This window comes from Dermochelys coriacea, chromosome 1 (genome assembly GCF_009764565.3).
Source record: "Dermochelys coriacea isolate rDerCor1 chromosome 1, rDerCor1.pri.v4, whole genome shotgun sequence".
NCBI lineage: Eukaryota > Metazoa > Chordata > Testudines > Dermochelyidae > Dermochelys > Dermochelys coriacea.
This window is the reverse complement of record NC_050068.2, coordinates 96705639-96727625: the sequence shown is the minus strand read 5'-3', so window position 1 is coordinate 96727625 and position 21987 is coordinate 96705639. Positions and strand designations below refer to the sequence as shown.

Here is a 21987-nt window from a genome sequence, read left to right as displayed (position 1 = left end):
ATCTTTTTAATGCATCATCAGCATGGAAGCATGTCCTCTGGAATGGTGGCCAACGCATGAAGAGGCATACAAATATTTAGCATATCTGGCACGTAAAGACCTACTTGACATATTTCAGCAGCAGGGGTACACCGACAATAGACTTGTTCATGACTTACCACAACAAGAAACGTTGCCACTAATATTCCAGAGCGGGGATCGGACAGCACTCCTCGGGAGATGCTCTTCTCTTTCCTGGGGATGAAGGCTTCCTGTATGCTTTTCCCCCCATTTCCTCTTCTGATGAAGGTCCTGTTGATGGTAAAAGGGGACAAAGCGAACATCATCCTGATTACCCTTAGCTGGCCCAGGCATATGTGATACCCTTACGTGTTGACGCAGGTGGTTTGTCCACCAATGACCCTTCTGGTCATTCCTTGACTTCTGTCACAGAATGAGGGTCGCACTCTCCATCCTAATCTGCGGATCCTGTGACTCAAAGCGTGGCTCCCACATAGTTCCAGCGCATAGAAACATCTTGCTCTAAGGAGTTGAGGAAGGTGGCGTTACACAGTAGAAAGGATGCTACTCGTCGCACCTACTTCCAGAAATGGAAGAGGTTTCAGATCTGGTGCAAACCCAGGGGAATCCACCCTGCTATGTCCACCCTACTACTGGTGTTAAAATACCTGTTATCCCTAAAGAAATCAAACCTTTCTGTTAGCTTGCTGAATGTTCAGCTAGCAGAGATAGCAATCTTTCACTGACAGGTAGAGGGCTGTTCAGTCTTCTCCCACGCTATTACAAAGCGGTTCCTTAAAGGGATAATGAACCTCTTCCTGCAACCTAGATTCCCCACTCCACTAATGGGACCTAAATTTGGTGTTAAAAGGGCTGACTAGACCACCGTTTGAACCTATGGCCACCTGCTCATTGTTTCCATGAAGATGGTGTGCCTTATCGTTAATAGTTTGGCGAGAAACAGAGGGAAAATAGCAGTGCTGATGGCTCATCCCCTTTTCATGGTATTCTTCCTGGCCAAGGTCACGCTGACACTGCACATCCCTCATGTGTCTTCTGCTTTCCACTGAATCAACTCATTCAAGCTTCCAGCATTTCATCCTAAACCTCATGCAGATAACAGAGAGACAATCCTCCTTACGCTTGATGTGAGAAGAGCTGTGGCCTTCTACTTGACTAGGACAAAGGTCTTTAGGAAATCCAAGAGACTTTCCTCTCCCTTGCGAAAAGGTCAAAAGGTACAGTTAACTCAGCTCAGTGACTCTCAAAGTGTTCTCTGGCTGTATTAAACTCTGCTACCAACTGCGTGCAGAAGCACCCCCATCTTCAATACGCATGCATTCAATGAGCTCATTGTCCTCGTCCATTACCCTCTTCAAGGGTATCCCTATATCAGAAATCTGCAGCGCTGCTACTTGGGCATCTGCTCATACTTTTGCTGAACACTATGCCATCTTGGGGGATTTGGTTACATATGCCCAGTTGAGCATCACGGTTGGGCATCTTTGTCAGATGTGACTCCCAGCCTCCACTGCTGGGTACTGCTCAGAAGTCACCTATATGGAGCACCCTCAGGGACACTACTCGAAAAAGTAGTAGTTACCTTGTGCAGTAACGATGGTTCTTTGAGATGTGTATCCCTATTGGTGCTCCACGACCCACCATCCTCCCCTCTACTCGCAGTTTCACTAATGAACTCTGCAGTACAGATGGAACTGAGAGGGAAATGCCTGCACATGATGGCTAGCCTCATGGCAGGTGAGGAGCCGCACATATTGATATTCTTTGATTGGCAGTGTGGAGGCGCATACATACCTACAGTGGAGCACCCAGTACTATCTTCAGTTCTGAACTCTGTTCTGAAGCTCTCTCCTTCCTCCCGGGAAATTGCTTAGAAGTCACCTGAAGTGGAGCACCCATAGGGTCATTTCTCAAGGAAGGAAAAGAGGTTATTCACCTTGTGCACTACCTGCAGTTCTTCAAGATGTGTCCCTATGGTTTCTCCACTACCTACCCTTCCTTCCCCTCTCCTTCAGACTGTTCTGTGGAGACATATGGGTGAAGGAGGAACTAAGGATGGTTCACATGTGCATCCCTATATAGCCTTATTATCCAGCACAAGGAGGCATAGGATACATCCATGGGCCAAACAGGCATGCCTAGCAGATAAATCTCTGATCAAGGACTCGAGGGGGACACCTGAAGCAGAGCACCCATATCCATTTACAAATAATGAGAATTATAAAGAAATGCATACAGTTTTTAAGAGGAAATGTTTCCTTTATAAAAATGAGACTTGCATTTCTATTAAAAGCTGAGTCAGTACCGTAACCTCTCTTTAAAGTGAAGTAGGACATCAAACTGTACCTGCGAAGATTCTGTCATACCGTAAACCAAAATAAAGAACAGTTTTTAGAAGTGGTTGTGATGTCTGAAAGGACTTAGTTTCAACTGATTAAACCACTCTTTGAGTGAATGAGAAGTCTGATACTGTGATGGAAATAACAACCTTGCTGTTGCAACAGTTATTTCTCTTTGCCATGAGTATTTTCTTTTACTTGACCTTCTAGAAGTAGTAAGGCAGTGTTTATAGATAAGGCATTCTTCTGAAAGGGTAACCAATTGAATTGACTTTTATGTTTAATAACACAACTTCAATAATCTGCTTTAAACCATGCAAGTGGTGAATAGCTATCTGTACGGTACTACCCTTCTAATCTTTATAACCTTGCAGTACCCTCCATTTGTACGTTCACAAACTTTTTCTCACTGAAGAATTCTGATTCCATTTAGAAAGTCAGTGAGGTGCAGTAGAGGAACAATCTGGTTTTACTTGAATTTGAGAAGGTAACGGTCCACTTATTAGATCTCCTCAAGTTCATGAAACATTTTTTTTTTGCAAAATAGCAAACATTAAATTTAAGTTAATATGTAACTAAGTATCTTGATACTTGACACAGACTTAGTATAATCTTTACATGTTGTTGTCTAAACACACCCAGTAATTTTAGATACATATTTTAAAATGCATTAGATCTTTTACAAATGTTATTTTATTCTCTCCTGTTTATAATACATTATGAATGGTCAAGAAAATATAAATATTTATGACTCTAATAGTGCTTGGAGATTGAGATTTACATTTTCAAATATAAACACAGTGGGTATGTGCAAAATTGCTTATCAGTAGCATCTATACTTTTTTAACTTTGGACCTAAATATCTGAAGATATATTGTGCAAGGCTGGCTTTGTAAATTTTGGGTGATATCACGCTCATTCTTAGATCCTGTTCCCTACACACACAACAAACCATGGGCATTAACATCATTAGTTATATATATTGTGACAGACCCAGACCAGTGGGGTACAGGAGTCTGGTAAAAGGCAAATATACTGGCCACTGGTGTTCTCTGAGTGACCAGAGCAGGGGCTGCCCTAGAGCAATCCTAAAGCTAGAACCAATTAAGACAGGCAAGCTAATCAGATACCTGGAGCCAATTAAGAACTTTCTAGAATTAATTATGGCAGGCAGGCTAATCAGGACACCTGGTTTAAAAAGGACCTCCCATCAGTTTGTAGGGGAGCGCGTAAGGAGCTGAGAGTGAGAGGACGTGCTGTGGGAGGACTGAGGAGTATAAGTGTTATCAGACACCAAGAGGAAGGTCCTGTGGTGAGGATAAAGGTGGTGTTGGAAGGAGGCCATGCAGAAGTAGCCCAGGAAGTTGTAGCTGTCACGCAGGTATGACAGGAGGCACTCTAGACAGCTGCAATCCACACGGCCTTGGGCTGGAACCCGGAGTAAAGGGCAGGCCCAGGTTCCCCCCAAACCTCCCAACTCTTGATCAGACACAGGAGGAGTTGACCTGGACTGTGGGTTCCTCGAGACGGGAGGTCTATGGGCTGTTCCCCGACCTACATGGTGGATCAGCAGACACTGCGGGGGTTGTTCTTCTCTTTTTCCCCATGCTGGCCAGTGATGAGGTTATCTGAGTGAACAGCAGATTTGGGCCTCAAAAGTGGCCAAACTGAGGGCTGCCGTGAATCTCTGAGGCAAGCAAATCCGCCAATAAGCGCAGGACCCACCAAGGTAGAGGAGGAACTTTGTCACTATATATATATATAGTGACAAAGCTCTGTCCTTGCCTCCGTGGGTCCCGCGTTTCCTGGCGGATTTCACTAGCCTCAGAGGCTCACTGTGACCCTGCATGTAACCCTTCTCTCTCTAGAGACAAGAGCCACAGTCTGAGCCATTTTTATCATGAGCCAGTGAGGAGGTTATCTTTCCTTGCACGGTCTCTGTTGTCTCCCAGTCTCAGTGATTAATCAGGGGGCAAAGGTGGGGGGGGAGCCCAGACCCACCCTCTACTCCAGGCTCCAGCCCAGGGACCCTAATAGTATCAGCTATGGTAGCTGACCTTTTAGAAACATGACATGTACAATTCCCTGGGCTACTTCCCCCACAGCAGCCCTCACTTTCTCAAGCTCCACTTCACCATTACCTTAGGGCCTCCTTCCTTGTGCCTGATATGCTGTGTACTGCTCAGCCTCTCCAACAGCACAACTTCTTCCCACAGCTCCTGACATACACTCCCACCTGACTAACTGGGAGGCTTTTAACTAGTTTCAGCTGTTCAGTTGTCCCAATCAACCTAGCCTTCTCCCTGCCTTCTGGAAAGTTCTTAATTGGCCCCAGGTGTCTTAATTGACCTGGAGCAACTGCCATTTCACTTATCCTGGTACCAGGGATTTGTTTAGCCTGGAGCTAATATATCTATTTCCCACTACTTTTCTATAGCCATCTGGCCTTGCCCCGTCACAATATATACACACACTATGTGTGATATTACACAATTGTAATATTAATGCATTAATTATTATCTGCACCACATATATATTAGTATGCATTAAGTACAAATATTATAGCAGTTATATACCCTAAATTGGCCTACACCTTTAATATAATCATGTTCTCTGATGCTAAGTACCCCCATAACACCTTGCATTAGTTGAAGTAAGATCTGACTTAAGTAGATAGGAAAATTGTCAGGATCAGGACATATGATTATTTTACTATAGCAATAGTTAGCGGTGTATTCTCACAGGCCAATACTGCAGTGTCCCAAATGAAGAGGACAAGACATGTGGTTGTTCTATCCTTGTACAAACCAAGAAGGTGACGTCACACCCCTTTCTACTTGGAATGCATGTATTCAGAACAAAAAGATAAGGGGTACACCATGGTACCAGAAAAAAAGGTAGAAAGCTGATTGGTTAAATCTAGTTTCATATGATATATACCAGGGGTGGGCAAACTTTTTGGCCTGAGGGCCACATCTGCGTGGGGAAATTGCATGCAGGGCCATGAATGTAGGGCTGGAGCAGGGGGTTGGGGTGCGGAAGGGAGTGTGGTATGCAGAAAGGGGCTCAGGGCAAGGGGTTGTGGTGCAGGAAGGGTGCGAGGTGCACCACAGGGCTGGAAATCTGTAGTTAACCCACCCCTGATGTATACAGTACCATTTACTTGTAAACAGGTAGAGTATAAAAAGGTGGCTTTAGGGGTGTAACTTTGAGAACATACCTTCTGTGTAATGTGAATGTTACCATGCTGCATGAGACTGCTTCCCTGAGACTGGTGTCGTATAGAACCCTTTTCCTGTGCTATATTATTATTGGTTTAAAGCAATACACCTAACTAACACTGGTTACCTTGTCTCAAGTATATTTCATAATGAACCAAAGTGTGATCAAGCAATTGACTATACAGTTTATCAACAATAGGCATCTACAACCCATTGTGCAAAGAAGAGTTAAAAACAAGGAAGTTTGAGTGAGGAGAAGAGCATAGGAAAGGCTTATTACTTTTACCATTTTCAAAATAGCACTCTGGAGTCTGCTTTTCTTTTAAAAAAAATAAAAAGTAAATGGGTTCTAAAATGCAGTATTAGCATTGTGCTCTTGAAAGGAGTTTAAGAAAAATTGTTTTGGAAATTTGGGTAATGGGAAGTGATTCAGTTATGCTTTGATAATTTCATAGGATCTAATTCTACAACTTTTATATTGGGTAGCACTTACCGTGAATAAGGTTGCAGAAGCAGACTCATAAATATCAGATAGAAGCAGTATCACTTGTATCAAATATCAGAACATCAACTGAATCTAAGAGAAGACCACACATTATGGCAATACAAGGAAAACTTCCGTACTCATCTTGTAATTAACAGATGGGACTGGATACCAAAAACTTTAGCAGTTATTAACCAATTTGAAAAACAAGTAGACAAGCACTTAGAGAGAAACTTAGAGAGTAAAAATACTTCACAGAAATGGCAACAGAGATAGGTGTTCTTTGCCATCTCCTTCAAGTAGTTGTGTTATAGTTCAGTTTTTGGTAACTGGTTATTAGCATATCAAAATTCAAGGTTACCTAATTTTGTGCTTGGTTAAATAATTTGTGCAGGATCTTCCCAATAACATGATTCATCAGTTGGCCATTAAGTCTCTCCCTCAAGAATGGCTCTGGTGTGAAACCTGGTGTGATGATGAATCCAAGAAAAAGGCTAAAACAATTGATTTGGTAAGTCAATTAAGAGTTGATGAAAATGTCATTTTATTAACCCGAGTCTCTTCAGTTTTCACAAGATATGAAATTTAAGTTCTGTACTCATATACAAGAGCCCATCAGTTCTGAGTCAGTTCTCGCTGAGTGACATGGAGGCAGCTATGCTGGAAAGTTCTGGAATACAAACTCCCCTTGTATAAGTGGCTGAAGCCCAGTAATATGCTTCCTTTCCTCTCAGAGCAGCTATAGCTCTTTTCCCAATTTTTTGCTTAATTTGCAGCTTCAGCTTTGGAGGCTGCTGGGCGATACTGGATAATAGCAAGCTCTTTTCACCATTGTCCCATATAGTTTCCCTCTGCTTCCCACATCCTCAAGCAAACAATAGAACTATGATGAGATATTTGAAGGGTTGGTAAGTGTGGCTGGTCCCTGTGTGCCAGTACTACACGCCCTCTGTGGCAGAGAAAGGCTCAGTCTCCTTTTGAGGAGTATTAGCAGTGAGCCTTTAATCCTCAGTCAGCCTCAGCAGGGCAGGTAGGTTGGGGAGATAAGAAGAGACTTGTTAGGCATAATTTGAGGGATATATTCCATATTGGGGAAAAGAAGGAAAGAACATTTCTCTGGAATATTGATTTTAAACAATAGCAGCTTATTGGAAGCTGTGCAAGGATTTGGGATGTTATATTAAATTCTAGAGAGATGAATTGGTGGGCAGAATGCAGGTCAAATGATGAAGAACTTGATAGATATATGAATGATTTCATAATTTATCATATGAGTATTACTTTAACTTATGGGGGGAGGGGCGTGCACGGGCCTGCCTGTATACAATATACTATGAAAAGTGTGTGTAGAGAAGGGCTTGGAGGAGGAAGAAAAAAATGTTCCTCACATGTAACTTATTTCTGAAGGCATATGTTTAGCAGTCTTGACCCACTGTGATCTCAGAATATAGAGCCAGCCATAGTTGTTCAGAAGAAAAATGATCATTCTTTGTCTGTTACCAAAGGTTTATTGTGTACGTTTTACAGCTTTTATAGCATTTTTGCTTTTATTAGAGTGAGTTATTGTGAGGAGCCCTTGGTTGGTGGAATCTTCTACTTCCTGGAAATCAGTTGTATCCACTTCTAGAATTATTTACAGAGTTGGTTGGAACATTTCTGTCAAAACAAAATTTTGCCAAACAATTAGGGAGAGGCGGAAGTTGTGAATATTTTTTCCATTATTTGACCATCTCTAATTATCAGACATAATATAGAATAGAAATGCACAGGAAGTGACCAAATGTTTATTTCCTAACACTATGAAAGTAAAAAAAGATACCACACTACTGTATGCTTAGTTCAAACCTTCCTGGGAATACATGAGTTTTTGTTTGAGAAAGATTATTTATGCCTTACCTTACTCATATTGATTTAATTTATATAAAGCCTGGGGTTTATTTTGCTGATCCTTCTTCCCTTGTACCATCATGTAAGTATCAGTTCAGTATTCTTCAATTTTTTCCAATCCAAAGATCAAAGTGGCCAGGGAAATTTTTTTTTTTTTTTTTAAGTCTTGTGTTGCTCTGGCGCATATATCTGAAGCACTGGAGTTCTTTTTAAAGCAGTTTGAGTTAATTTACCAGTCTGACTGTATGGTCTTTTTCCCTTTCCTTATGTTTTTTTTCCCCTTTATCATCACTTCCATCTACCCTCACTTCCTAAATCCCTTTACCCAGCTAATCAATGACTTTTGCAGACTCTACTAAAGAAAGCCTCACAGACCGGGGTGGCCAACCTGAGCCTGCAAAGGAAACAGAATTTACCAATGTACATTGCCAAAAGAGCCATAGTAATACGTCAGCAGCCCCCCATCAGCTCTCCCAGCACCTCCCACCCACCGGAAGCCCCTTCTTCCCTCCCCACACCTCTTGATCAGCTGTTTCGTGGCATGCAGGAGTCTCGGAGGGGGGGTGAAGGGGGAGGGCACTGCAGGCTCAGGGAGTGGGAAGAGGTGGAGTGGGGGCAGGGCCTGTGGCAGAGCCAGGGGTTGAGCAATGAACATTCCCCAGCACATTGGAAAGTTGGCGCCTGTAGCTCCAGCCCCGGAGTCGGTCCCTATAAAAGAGTTGCATATTAACTTCTGAAGAGCCGCATGTGGCTCCGGAGCCACAGGTTGGCCACCCTTGTCATAGACCTAGATAGAGAGACCGAGATCTCCGTTATCTAAAATCATTGTATCAGTATATTTCTAATACTTGGCAATTCCTGAAGTAGCATGCCAAACTTACAGTACCACTGGGCATTTGACAAAATATTTGATTATCTCTTCACAGAGAATCCCAATACAAATGAAAAGTATTTCAATTAAAAATGGCTTAAATAACTATCAGATTTTGGTTTATAGACTATTTCATACTGTTTTGTTGATGAATCTTAAGGTAGTTTACCAGATGTAGGTTGCCCTTTAAGTGATTTGTAACACTAACAGAATAGCTAATTAGGCGTAAGGTAATTGAGAGAGATGAATGATTATATAGAAGACTGAAGACATTCCTATGGACTAGTGACAGATGGTCCCGTTTATCAAATATAAAGAATGTTACCCAGATGTTTAGAATGACTAAAAGAGTAGTGACTGAAAAGTATGGTAAATAATAGTTGTATTGTGTTCTGCTGTACTGCAAAATATTACTAGGTGGATTTTTTGCCAAAATAATTTGCATAATTGTTTATTTAATTTCTTAAGAACTTTCAAAATTTGTTTTGGCATACTTTGTTTCCCAGTGAATTAATAGTCCACACTGATTTCAGAAGGGATACATAGTGAAACACTCATTGGTGTCCTAGTCATTGTTTAATTTTTTAGCTAGTTTTTAACAGTGTTCTGTTTAGGGACCTGTTGTTTTTCCATCACTAATGCTGAAGAGAATACTTGTATTTACTTATAACGGTTGGTGTTTTTTCAAGAGTGATATATTTTATACTTTCAGTGCAATAACCCTAAAACCAAAGAACCCAAACTAAAGGCTGCATTGAGGATAGTCCCAGAATGGGTTCAGTATGACTCTGAAATACAAAAACTAATAAAGCAACTTGAAAACGGGAAGAAAAACTTGACTCAGTCTTCTCAAAAAGGTAAGAGAATAAATTTTCACATGCATGTTTATCTGATTTCTCATTAGTAATTTAAGCAAAGATTGGGGCTAGTATACATATATATGTATTATGCCTTGAGTCATTCTCCCTACTTTTGAGAAAGTTGTCTACATTGTATTAGTTACATGATGCCTTTGTGCCTAAAAACTACATTGAAAGAATAAAATCCTGGCCTTGTTGAGGTCCGTGGCAAAATTTACTTTGACTTCATTAGGGACAGGACTTCATCCAAAATATTTAACTTCGTGGTGTCCTCAAAATTAAAATGTATTTGGGCAGCAATAATAGCTCAGTTTCCTCAGTTTGAGATTTACTTCATAATCACTTGATTGTTCATTTTAGTCTCTAGAAACATTTCTTGATACTATCTCTGGTGTAAATTCTATAGTATCTCAAAATACAGATTAATGAAGAGAGTCAACTATGTAAATGTATTATGAAGTGTGAGAGAGATCAAATTACACATAAAGAAGTTAAAAGAAAATAATTAAAGTTGCAAAGTCAAACAATCAAAAGTTAGGACATGCTTGTGCAATTTTAATTTGGCCCCATTGTTTATATGCATTATAGTATTTTTTCATTACATGATAATTTTGTATTTTTCAACACTACCCACTCCTCATGCAGTGAACAGATTTCTCAATGCTTGCTTATTAGCAGCTCTTTAATATTTTGTTTTATCCTTATTGTTCAATATGTGGGCCCAGGTCTTATTCACTGCACATGATGCAAACCCTGATGTGAAGACAATTATTAATTTCCTCTTGGGCTTTTCTGTGGTATCCATTACTGTAATATCTGAGAGCTTCAGAAATAATACTTTTTTTCACAACACCTTTGTGAGGTAAGGTAATGCTATTATTCTCATTTTATAGATGGGGAACAGAGACACACAGAGAAATTAAGTTAAAAAATATCCACTAATTTTGGATATCCAATTTGGGAGACCTGGGATATGGTTTTTCAGAGTACTTAGCATTATATAGGACTCTGTATATGCAAGCACAGCTCCATTGACTTCAGTTGCAGCTGTGAGTAGTCAGCACTCTGCAAGTCAGACCCTAGGGTTTCAAGTTGGGTACCTAGAAAATGAGGAACACACAATTAGTGACAACCTGTGAAAAGTTTGGTTCATGTGACTTACCTTGCATCATAGAAACTCTGTAGCAGATGCAGGGATAGAATCCAGTTCCCCTCGGCAAAATTCAGCTGCGTGAACCATACCACCATGTTTTCTCTTCCTGCAGTTCCCTACCTCATTCACTACCAGTGGTTCCCAAACTTGTTCCGCCACTTGTGCAGGGAAAGCCCCTCGCGGGCCGGGCCAGTTTGTTTACCTGCCACATCCGCAGGTTTGGCTGATGGCAGTTCCCAGTGGCCGGGGTTCACTGCTCCAGGATAATGGGAGCTGCTGGAAGTGGTGCGGGCTGAGGGACATACTGGCCACTGCTTCCAGGAGCTCTCATTGGCCTGGATCAGCAAACCGCGGCCATTGGGAGCCGCGATAGGCCAAACCTGCAGACGTGGCAGGTAAACAAACTGGCCCAGCCCGCCAGGGGCTTTCCCTGCACAAGCGGCGGAACAAGTTTGGGAACCACTGCACTACACACCTTCCAAGTTCTGCAACAAATGAGGCTGGGACTTTACAGGCAGCAGCCATCTTTACTCCACAACACTGATTCTTACCCAGAACAGATCCATCATGTGCACTGAATGAGGTAGAGGGTCATGTGGAAAAAACAGTACGTGATCATTCATATTTTGTCATAATTAGGGCTTCTGTTTTTCAGGGTTTATTAATCTCATTGCGGGGATAATTTAACAATTTTTTCCTTTTATGTAGAGGTCAAAAAAATCGGGGTGCGGAAGGGGCTTTGGTGCTTTTTTTATGTACTATAATGAGTAATATTATATTGTATACATTACTCATTACGTTATATATTACTTTTTGTAATGTTCTTAGTGTACTTTAACATAGTACTGTTTAAAGTATCACTATGTTAAAGCTTACTAAGGAACCATTAATGCATACCAATAGGGTCTACACCAGGGGTCAGCAACCTTTCAGAAGTGGTGTGCTGAGTCTTCATTTATTCACTGTAATTTAAAGTTTTGCATGCCAGTAATACTTTTTAACGATTTTAGAAGTATCTTTCTAAAAGTCTATAATATATAACTAAACTATTGTTGTATGTAAAGTAAATAAGGTTTTTAAAATGTTTAAGAAGCTTTCATTTAAAATTAAATTAAACTGCAGATCTTATCAGTTTAGTGTGATCCTTGCTCTTGCTTTTCCTTGCTGAGTTTTCCAATATCTGGCACGTATTTGGATACATTTTAGCGGCACACAGGCTTCTGAGTGATCAGTTGTTAACCGGCTCTGAGAGGGACAGAGGCCAGATTTCATGTGTGAAAATACTATTCACACAGGTATGTGGATCCAAATGCTGAAAACATTGCAAACGCACATTTTCTTCAAATAGTTAAATTTCATCTGCACAGATGTCCAGCAGGTTAGAATAGAGGCCCCATGATCTCTCTCGGTAGCTTCAAGTGCACTCCGCAGATCTCCAAACTTTGATGACCACAATTCTGAGCTTTTTAACTGAATGAGCTGCATTTTGAAATCTTCAACACCCATCCACTGAAATACAGACAAATCCAAGTCGCTTTCTTTGAACTTTTCAGGTTTAATTAGAAAAGAAAGCATGGGGCCAAATCACTGGAAATCTTTAAATTTGTCAGAAAATTCTGATTCCAGTTCTTGCATGTACATTCTAATCTCAACGTCAAACGCAGTGTTTGTTCCATGTGGCATGATAGTGATGTAAGCAGCAAATCAGGACTTAAAAATATCCCAATACAGTGGTGCTGGAACAATTTTTAAGGTGGGGGTGCTGAGCTGTGCCCCCTCTTGCCCCATCTGCATCCCTGACTGTCCCAGGCTGGCAGCAGAGCCCCCCCCGGACTGGTGGCCGGGACCTGGGGTCGGCAGTGGTCTGAGCGGGGCGGGCAGCCAGAACCCCAGTTGGCAGGGGGCTAGCAGCCAGTACCCCAGGACAGCAGTGTAGACCCCAGGACTGGTGGCCGGGACCCGGGGCCGGCAGCAGGCTGAGTGGGGCCGGCGGACAGAACCCCAGTTGGCAGGGGGGTTGGCAGCCAGTACCCCCAGCCAGCAGTGTACAAGTCCCCGGGACCTGTGACTGGGACCCGGGCAGTATGAGTGCCACTGAAAATCAGCTAGTATGCCGCCTTTGGCACACGTGTCATAGATTGTCTACCTCAGTCTACAGTGACCAATTAATGCACAATCCATTACAACAATTTAGAAGCAACACTCCCTAATCCGCATTATTGCTCCATGTAGACAAGCCCTTGGATACAAGTAATCATTTCTGGTGTTTTTGCAGTGTTTATGGGATAAACACTTTTTTCTTGGCTGGATTATTATGTCAGTGTTTATTAGTTAAAACTGAAAATCAGAAGTCCGAATCATAATGCATATGCTACAAGGGGACTGAGTTAAGGTTACTTACACAACTTTAATATTGGCTTTTCCAAGCTTTTGAGTGCTTGACTTTGCAATCTTAATTTTTTCACATCATTTTTATATGTAATTTCTTAGCTTTTTTAAAAGCTAAACTTAGCATGATTAAAAAAGCAAACAAAAAACCCCCAGAAATAATTCTTAGAGTGATTATGCATATTCACATTCCACTGTAGGTGTAGGTGCACCCAATGCACTTGAGTCAGAGGTTTTTGCCAGCCATACCAGCAGGCAGCACGTGCGCCTTGGTATCCTCGTTCGCCAAGATGACAGTATAAAAGGGCATGATTGCCGCCTCCTTGTCAGTTCCTTCTTACCACCCCTAGGAGGGGTGAGAGTTGGAGCTCCCTGATGCTCTTGAGCTTTGGTTAGCTAGCCTTTGAGACATTTTTGTTTATACTTGTAGCTTAATTTAATATTATTTTAGTGTAGTAAGTAAGTTAATGAATTTATCTGGGATTTTACTTTCCCAAATTTCAAACAATGTGCCACATACAGGCCCATCATCTCTGTTAATAACAGAAACAAAAGTTCCCTAATTTGCTTAGGTGAGGGACATATGAAGAACTATTTGTACCTCCTTCCCAAAAAGAACAAAAAAAAGAAAAGATAAGAGGGATTTCTGCCTTAAAGTACATCTTCCTCAGAAGGTGATGCATCCCTCTTCAGAACCCAACTGTGACCATGAGGGGATAGACTGAGTTCATTCACAAGGAGTGCCCCACCTGACTGCCTCAGCATATAAACCAAAATCTGGTGAGAAAATTTGCCTTCTCAAAGTGCACAAAACTCTCCTCGCTCTCAGAGACTGCTGCACTTTTGAAGTCTCGTTCTTCCTCTCTGACTTCCTCTGAAGTCTTCTGGTGCCAACTTGAGATCTGGTCATAAGCCCTGATGCTCACTGGCACTGTCCAAGGCAGCAATAGTGGGACCATCAAGACTAAAGTCCTACCAGGGAAATCTTCGACCCCACTATCATCAACTCCAGTACCATCAGTGTTAGCTAACAGTGTTAGCTGTTGGTGCCCTCTCCCAGACTCTCTGTTGCATTGTGCAGTTCTAGTCTCAATGGCCTCAACTTTACCATTAATGCTGGCACTAGCTGTTAGAGAATGATGAGCAGGTGGACCCAGAGGCGGATTGAGTATACGGGCTTCTTTATTGCGGTACTTGTTCCCCTCGACCCAATTGTTGAGTAAGCACTGAGTTAATTACATCACACTTTTATCTAAGTTAATATGTAAATACCTACATTCGCCACAACCCCCCAAAAACCCTTATTAAGTACTAGAAACTCCCATACTATGATTATATCCACCCCTATTGACTGATTACAGCATTAGGCATATTATACACACATTTTTACCTTGAAAATACATTTCTTTGCAATAATTGTTGCTACAAGTTTCCTTAATCAGCAGTTCCCGGGGAGGGAGGAAGGAGCCATGACCCCAAGCTCGTGTATGTAGCTGGGAAAGGAAGGAAGGGAGGGGGAGATAACACTTCATTACGCAAAGGTATCCTTTAGACATTTCTTATGCAGCTGCAACACTTATTTATTCCCAACAAGCTGAAGGGAAGGGCGAGGGATGACACTTATCTGTCAAGCAAAGAAACTGTGCCTGCCTGTGACTCTACTCCCTAATACCATACCAGCACACCAGAGGTTTCCCAGGTCTCTATTTAACCCTTACATATCCCAACACTGTAAGCCCTGATGCTCACTGGCACCGTTCAAGGCAGCACCAGCGGGACCATCAAAATGAATGTCTTCACCCCACCAGAGAAATCTCAGACCCCACTATCGTCAACTCCAGCACCACCAGTGTTAGCGTCCGAGCACTTAGTTCTGCTGTTGATGCCACAGGCATTCTTTGTGGCAAAAAACTTTCTGTGTCTCCCTCTCCCAAACTCTTCTTTGTTGCATTGTGGAGTTCTAGTCTCAGTGGCCTCATTTCTACCATTACTCCCGGCACTGGCATCTCAACTTACTGCCACAGTTCCAGTAGTTCCATCCACTTTGTCTATGTATATTATTTTGGTTCCATTGACTCATCTGTCTGCATTTGGACTGTCTCATCCATCAAATCCTTTGTCAACTTTTGGTACTCAAGGGATATCACTGGGTGTCCCCAGGGCTGAGACCTCCTCCGATGCCTACAGAGACTGCTCCACAATTTACTGAGGACAGTTATATTTCCTCCTCTTTGAATTCTGATCATGATAGACCCATATCTTCAATAGGTCATTTAGGTTGCCATACAGCAAATGTTGTAGAGATTCCCCAAATTCAGAGCAAAATCATGATTATAGCAATGCCCCAGTATGGTGCCTTCTACTGTGGGCAATACAAAGACTGGACTGTCCTCAGCTTTACTAGCCTACTTCAAGACCATGTAGGCCCCTGTCAACCACCAGTGCAGGAGAAAGTCGCATGCTGTTCCTGTGGCACCTAGAGAAGATCCTTAACTAATCCTACAACCTCCCTTTTTATTTGTGCTCACAGAGCAAGAGTACACTAGGGAGAAACTTCTACATATTTCCCTTTCCCTCATATTTCTTCCTCTTCTCCAGAAGGTGAGGCCATCACCCCAGAGTTGACATCACCTCCTCCTGAGGACTTTAAAGTTTTTCAGGACTTCATAAGGCAAATGGAAATACATCTCTGGAAATACAGGAAGAATTTGTGCAAGACAATCTGCACAAACTACTGGACAGCATACAAACTCCTGCTCCTGGAAGGGTTGCCCTTCCCATTAAATAAGCCTTGCTGGAACCTAAAAAGACCCTTTGGCAGACTCCAGCCTCTATTCCATCCACTGCTAAATGGATGGACAGAATATACCACGTCCCTCAGCAAGAATCCAAGTATTTCTTTATGCATGCCATCCCAGACTCGTTAGTGCAGCAAACAAGCATTCAAGGCAGTCTCTCACCCTAAGACTACCCTGAAAGGTAAGGAATATAAGAGACTGGATCTATATGGCAGAAAGTCTTATACCACCATGAGCCTTTATATAAGGGTGTCAACTTAGCTGGCATTCTTGTCCAAATATACCTTTATTAACTGTTGAGCAATTCCACAATGTGAAGGAAAACTGCCTGAGGAATACAGGGATCAGTTTCTGGGCATAGTATCTAAAGTATCTCAATGCTTACACATTCTTCCAAGCAGCTACCAACAAATCAGATATCATGTCACATTTGATAGCTACAGCCATTTCAATGAGAGATTCTTCTTGGTTGCAGGCCTCCAGCATCCCAAAAGAACTGTATAATACAATAGAAGAGCTATTGTTTGAAGGTGCTAAGCTGTTCTCTGAAAAAACTGATGACGCAATGCGCACATTGAAAGACCTTCCCATGACCCTTTATTTGCTGGGTTTCTGTACCCCAGTGACAGAGGGGAAGCAGCTTAATCCCCAAGTGCAGTACAGACCCTATTAGCAGCAGAGACCTCAGGATGCCTCAAGAAGAAGAACTGAGCCTCTCAGACAACGCCCATTGGCATCATCTGCTGCAAGCCATTCTCACTAGATTTTGGTGGCTTCGAAACAGGCAGGATTAAAGGGCAAGCTGTTACAGTTTAATGTAATTCACATTGGATTTGTGAGTACATCAAGTTTTGCTAAAGTCCAGCAAAGATCATTCTTCCAGCTAGGGTAACAGCCCACGAAGATGCATGCCACCGCATCTGCCTTTTTGAGCAACGTTTCTATAGTGGACATTTGCAAAGAAGCAATGTGGTCATCTGTACAAACCTTCTTCAGACACTGTGGTGTTACTCAGGCTTCCTGAGACTACACCAACTTCAGCAAGTCAGTGCTGGAGTCTCTCTTCAAGTAGTCCAAAGTTCCACTACCTGTAAGGAAACTGCTCACGAGCCATCTACAGCAGAATGTACAGGAGCATCCCTAGCCCTTTTGTTGGCAAGGGCAGAAAACATTTTCAGCCTCCCTATCGTCTTCCCCACTCCACCACCCCACCCCCCTAGTAAAAAACAGAATTAAAAAAAGACTGGTGGGACAGCATCCCCAGAAAGTTGGTACTCAGGCAACTGCTCCTAAAACTGATCCTGGGAATGTAAATTGCACATTCACTCCAAGGAGAAAAACCAGTTAGTTACGTGTACAGTAACTATTGTTCTTCAAGATAAGCTGTCCACATGTAAATACCACACACCCCTACTGCCACCTTACTACCATCTTCCCTGCAACTTTGGATTTAGCTTACTGGCAGTGCAAAGAAATGGAAAGGGAGGTGGCATTCACGCCCCTTAAATGCTCGACTTGACTCATGAGTATAGAGGGGCACACTCACCACCTGCTGATATGGCTGGCAAAAATCTCCAACTCGAGTGCATTGGGTGCACATACACCTACAGTGGAGTGTATACATGTACAGCACAACTCAAAGAATAACAAATATTCTTCAAGTAAGTAACCATTTTCTAGATCGTGGCATCATATTGACACCCACATGGTTCATCGGCATGGTTGGATTCTTTAGAAATCACCTGTGCAGACCTCTGCCACTTGAGCTAAGAGACTAACTGATAGCAGTAGTTGGTTATCACCCTCCATATGGATCATCATTAGAGGGAGATGAGACACACTTTGCCAGTGGGTTTCACAGATATTTGCTGACATCAGAGGAATTCTGAGACTCAGAAATCTTGGGCTCCATTCCAGGATCTAGAGGAGTGTGTTCTCTAGTGGGCACACTTTTCACCTTTTTCCCCAAAGTTTGAGCCCTTCCTTCGACCATGTTTCCTGTCCACACTGACTTCCAGTCCCCCTTCTCTGACCTTTTATTCAGTCTCATTCTCACCGTGTCCGGTTATTGGTCTCACTTTTTTTGCCCATCCACTGTCAGATCTGCATCTTGATCACTCAGTTCTCCCTGCTGGCTCCCAGTCTCAGTCTTCTTGCCCAGCCAGTGCCAGTATCCCTTTACCCAGCTCCCAATCACAGCCTCCATTTCCCCTCCCTTGTCCCCAGACCCCAAGTCCCAGTTTCCATCCTCAGGCTCATTATCCCAATCTTCTCTTCCCACCATCCCTTTGTGCATTCCCATCAGGAAGCTTCCTTGTCACTGCCTGGAGCCATTGAGAGCATACAAGAGACTATCTCTCTTCTGTCCATTGCCCAGACCTTGGCCCAGGACAGCCCACAGCAGTCTGGCTCTGCAATTGCAGGGCAATTCCTTGTCAGCCCTTGTCTGAAGCATGCCCAGTGCTGATGGAATCTTTGGGGAGTTTAGCTATGGTCTAGCAAGTCTCTACTGATCACGTGCAAACTGCAAGGTTTTTTAGAAGGTTTATAAACTGGCCAAATTTGGGTGGATTTTCACAAAGATGTCAAAAGACACCTCCGACACAAAGGCAACACCCTGCCAAGTCCCTGCTCCAAAATATGGACTCAAAAAAGTTGCCAACATTTTGAACATTGGCAAAACAGTGCATTTCTCCATGGCTCATTCTCGGAAACAGATTAATTATTTTGGCTGAAATTTTCCAAAATCGTTCAGCCTGAGACAGAAATCCAGCATGTTAAATTTCTCCCCAAACTGTTAGTTCGACAAAGTTATAGGCAATTGAAATGGGGTCTTATAATGAGAAGCATTGGGCTAATAGCCCACTTATAACAAAAAATGAAATCACAACATAATGGGGCTTTAAATTACAAATGCAGATTTTTTTACTTTATGTAACTTTAACTTGGCATAATCTCATTGTTGACAGCTCTCATGAGTAGGAGGCTTGCAATATTTGGTGGAATGTTTTGTTTGTTTTTGTTAAACTCCAGTTCTGGAAGTCAAGTAGTTATGTGAGAATTTCAACTTTTATTTTAAAAATATTTTAGCCCCCATGGTTGCAGAGAAAATTATGAAAATGTGAACTCTATGGGCTCAAAAACTAGAAGGCAAATAAATGCACTCTGCTGCTAAATAATACGTAACAGTTTCTTTAGTCGTTTCGATTATTTGTGAATGCTTATGGTCAATTGTTAGCAGGGTCTAAAAAATGCAGTGAATTTTTAAATATGTGAGCTGACTGTTAGGACTCTGGGAATGAATAAATAAAAAGCCTTCTGAAGCTATTGGGACTTTTTTAATATTTTAGAATGTATTACAGCACTGCTGCTTAAATATGAGCAAATATATATCATTTTATTTTTTTGGTTACAGTTTTTCAACATGATGAACTTTAGCATCATTTCCAAAAGGTAGCTGTGGTGGCACAACTGAATCTTCTACATGAGATGGAATGGAAGATGTACATACTGCGGAGGCACTATTCTGAACATTTCATCAATATGTGAAGTCAAACTTTTTATAATTAATATGTTGCTTAAAGCATTCAAACAGATTGGGAAGAAAAGATAATGTAAGATCAGTATATGAATATTTTATAGTTTTGTTTTTACCAAGGTATGTGGGCTTTCCTATTTTGTTGATTTCCCACCCCTCCCCCCACCAAAGACAGCTGATATATAGGACCTGGTCCTGCATCCCTCCCATACCCAAAACTCCCAATTTATAAGGAATGCTGGATTGGACCCTTTAAATTTAAATTGTATGGGGATTTTTTTCAGATTGCCTGGTTGTCGTCAATGAATGTTACGCATTGTCAGATGTTTAAAGGGATACTTGAAAATAATCAAAGTTGAGCATATTCAAACTCTGTAGTATAATGTACATGCATCAGTTTTTTCTTGTATAAGATGTACTGTGTTTCACAAGAAAAATTCACAGCACTGCAAGGGGCAGTTGTAAAACAGTTTTTTATTGAAATCTAGAACTTTGAACCAATCCAAAATATTTAAAATCAATTTCAAAGTTTATAAAACCAAGGATGTGATTTTAAATTTATTGTGCAAGCTTGATGTACTAAGTTATCTGTTTTTAAAAAGTCAACTTACAGCCAGTCACACTTCATTATTTATTTTGTTACATATTAATCCAAAACAAGCTCTGTAACAAAAGATATTTTAAAATTTCAGTAGAGTCTATTCTTTTATATGTTCACTTCCTTTATCATATTTGAAATACAGCACTATAACTGTGTTCCATAATTATTCTGTCTGAAAACAAGATCAGAATGCATCCAACAGAGAATTAGGCTAGATTTCAGAGATTGGAACAGTGTGCTTGAAACACAGAATCTATGAGCATTTTAAAAAAACTTAAACAGCACTAGAAGAACCGTCTTACATAAGGCCAGATTCTACTGTTGACTATATGTGCACAGCTCTCATTGACTTAATATGTGTAAGAGAGCAAATGATACTGTATATTTAAAAAGGAAACATCTTCCTAGTCAAGAACTTGCTGTTTTTCTTGAGATTTTACTTACGTCCTTTTGTGTTCATGTGCACTGTTTTGCAATGATTTTTTTCTTGAAATTTCAAGTTTCAGATCTCTACTATGAAGCTTTTGTTAAATTAAGAGCTAGAGTTCTACATCTTTAAAGCAGTTATTTGTCTCTGTGAGCATTATTCCTTAGCTGGCTGGGAAATTTCTCTTACAAAGCCATAAAAAGTTTATAATTTGCATATAGATTTTTGTTCATTTTATGTGAAAGCCTCTACTCAACATCCCATTTAATTGGAATAAGATTAAATGTTAAGAAAACAGATCTAGTTTTCTTTGAGAGAGTGTTTAAACGATATCTATTTTCTAAAATAAACAATTTGTTGGAACTGTTTAAAAGATTTAGTGGGACAGATGCCTTATTTTATGCAGTGTTTTACAGGTGATATTTTACAACTTTTTTTTCTATTTCTATTTATGGAAGCATATTTTCAAGAAAAGGCCCACTAATATGAAACCTTCAGTTTGAAATGCTGTTTTGCTTGTAAAATAAAGGGCTCCAATAAATACAATCACTACTTCTCAAAGACTTCAATAAAAGCAGCACTTCAGTCATCATAGAATATCATTTTATATTTTATGATAAAAGAAACCAGCTGTATATGTTATACAAAATATTAAAGATGCCACTGATGGCCTAATAAAACAAAATAATTGTACCTTCATTGTGATCCTCCAGCATTTCTCTTTTCCCAATTATTTTGTGTTACACAATAAATTCAGTATGCCAATTACTAGAACCAAAGGAAAAATTGTAGTGATTCTTCAGGTTGTTGGGTTTTTTTTATTTGAAACCCATGGAGGTGGGGGCAACACAGCAATATATACAGAATAATGGATTGCCTGTAGGTTAAGATAAAAGAACTTAAAGAGGAGTCCGGTGGCACCTTAAAAACTAACAAATTTATTTGGGCATAAGCTTTCATGGGTAAAAAACCCACTTCTTCAGATTTTTTACCCATGAAAGCTTATGCCCAAATAAATTTGTTAGTTTTTAAGGTGCCACCGGACTCCTTTGTTGTTTTTGTGCATACAGACTAACACAGCTATCCCTCTGCTATTAAAACTTAGAATGAAGAGGGCTCATACCAACCTTAAGATGTGTACTCTACTGAAATAAAACACTGGGTCTCCATTACTTGCCCAATGTGAAAGGGGTAGTATAAAAGAGTGGTTAAGGCTGGGGAGTAGACGCAGTAGTGTTGCCTATCAGTGGGCTGCTGAAATGAAGAATTTATATATCTTGTTGGCTGTTATGTGTATGTGCATATATTGTTTCTGGGTCTTTTCTACATCTCATATTAGTTTAGATTTAAGATGAGTGAGTTTAACTTTGTTGTTAAAAAGACAAGTAAAGAAACCAGT

The 21987-nt window shown here is 41.1% G+C and overlaps 1 protein-coding gene across 2 annotated transcripts in view; it reads left to right on the top strand.

Annotated features, from left to right (window-relative positions):
* UGGT2 (UDP-glucose glycoprotein glucosyltransferase 2) overlaps positions 1 to 21287 on the top strand; it is a 312930-nt gene extending 291643 nt beyond the window's left edge. For both annotated transcript variants that reach the window (XM_038387171.2, XM_043504676.1), the window contains 3 exons: positions 6460 to 6576; positions 9536 to 9680; positions 19438 to 21287. In XM_038387171.2, coding sequence (XP_038243099.1) covers positions 6460 to 6576; positions 9536 to 9680; positions 19438 to 19460 — 285 coding nt within the window. In that variant the 3' untranslated portion in view covers positions 19461 to 21287. The remainder of the gene's footprint in view (positions 1 to 6459; positions 6577 to 9535; positions 9681 to 19437) is intronic.
* The last annotated feature ends 700 nt before the right edge of the window (positions 21288 to 21987 follow it).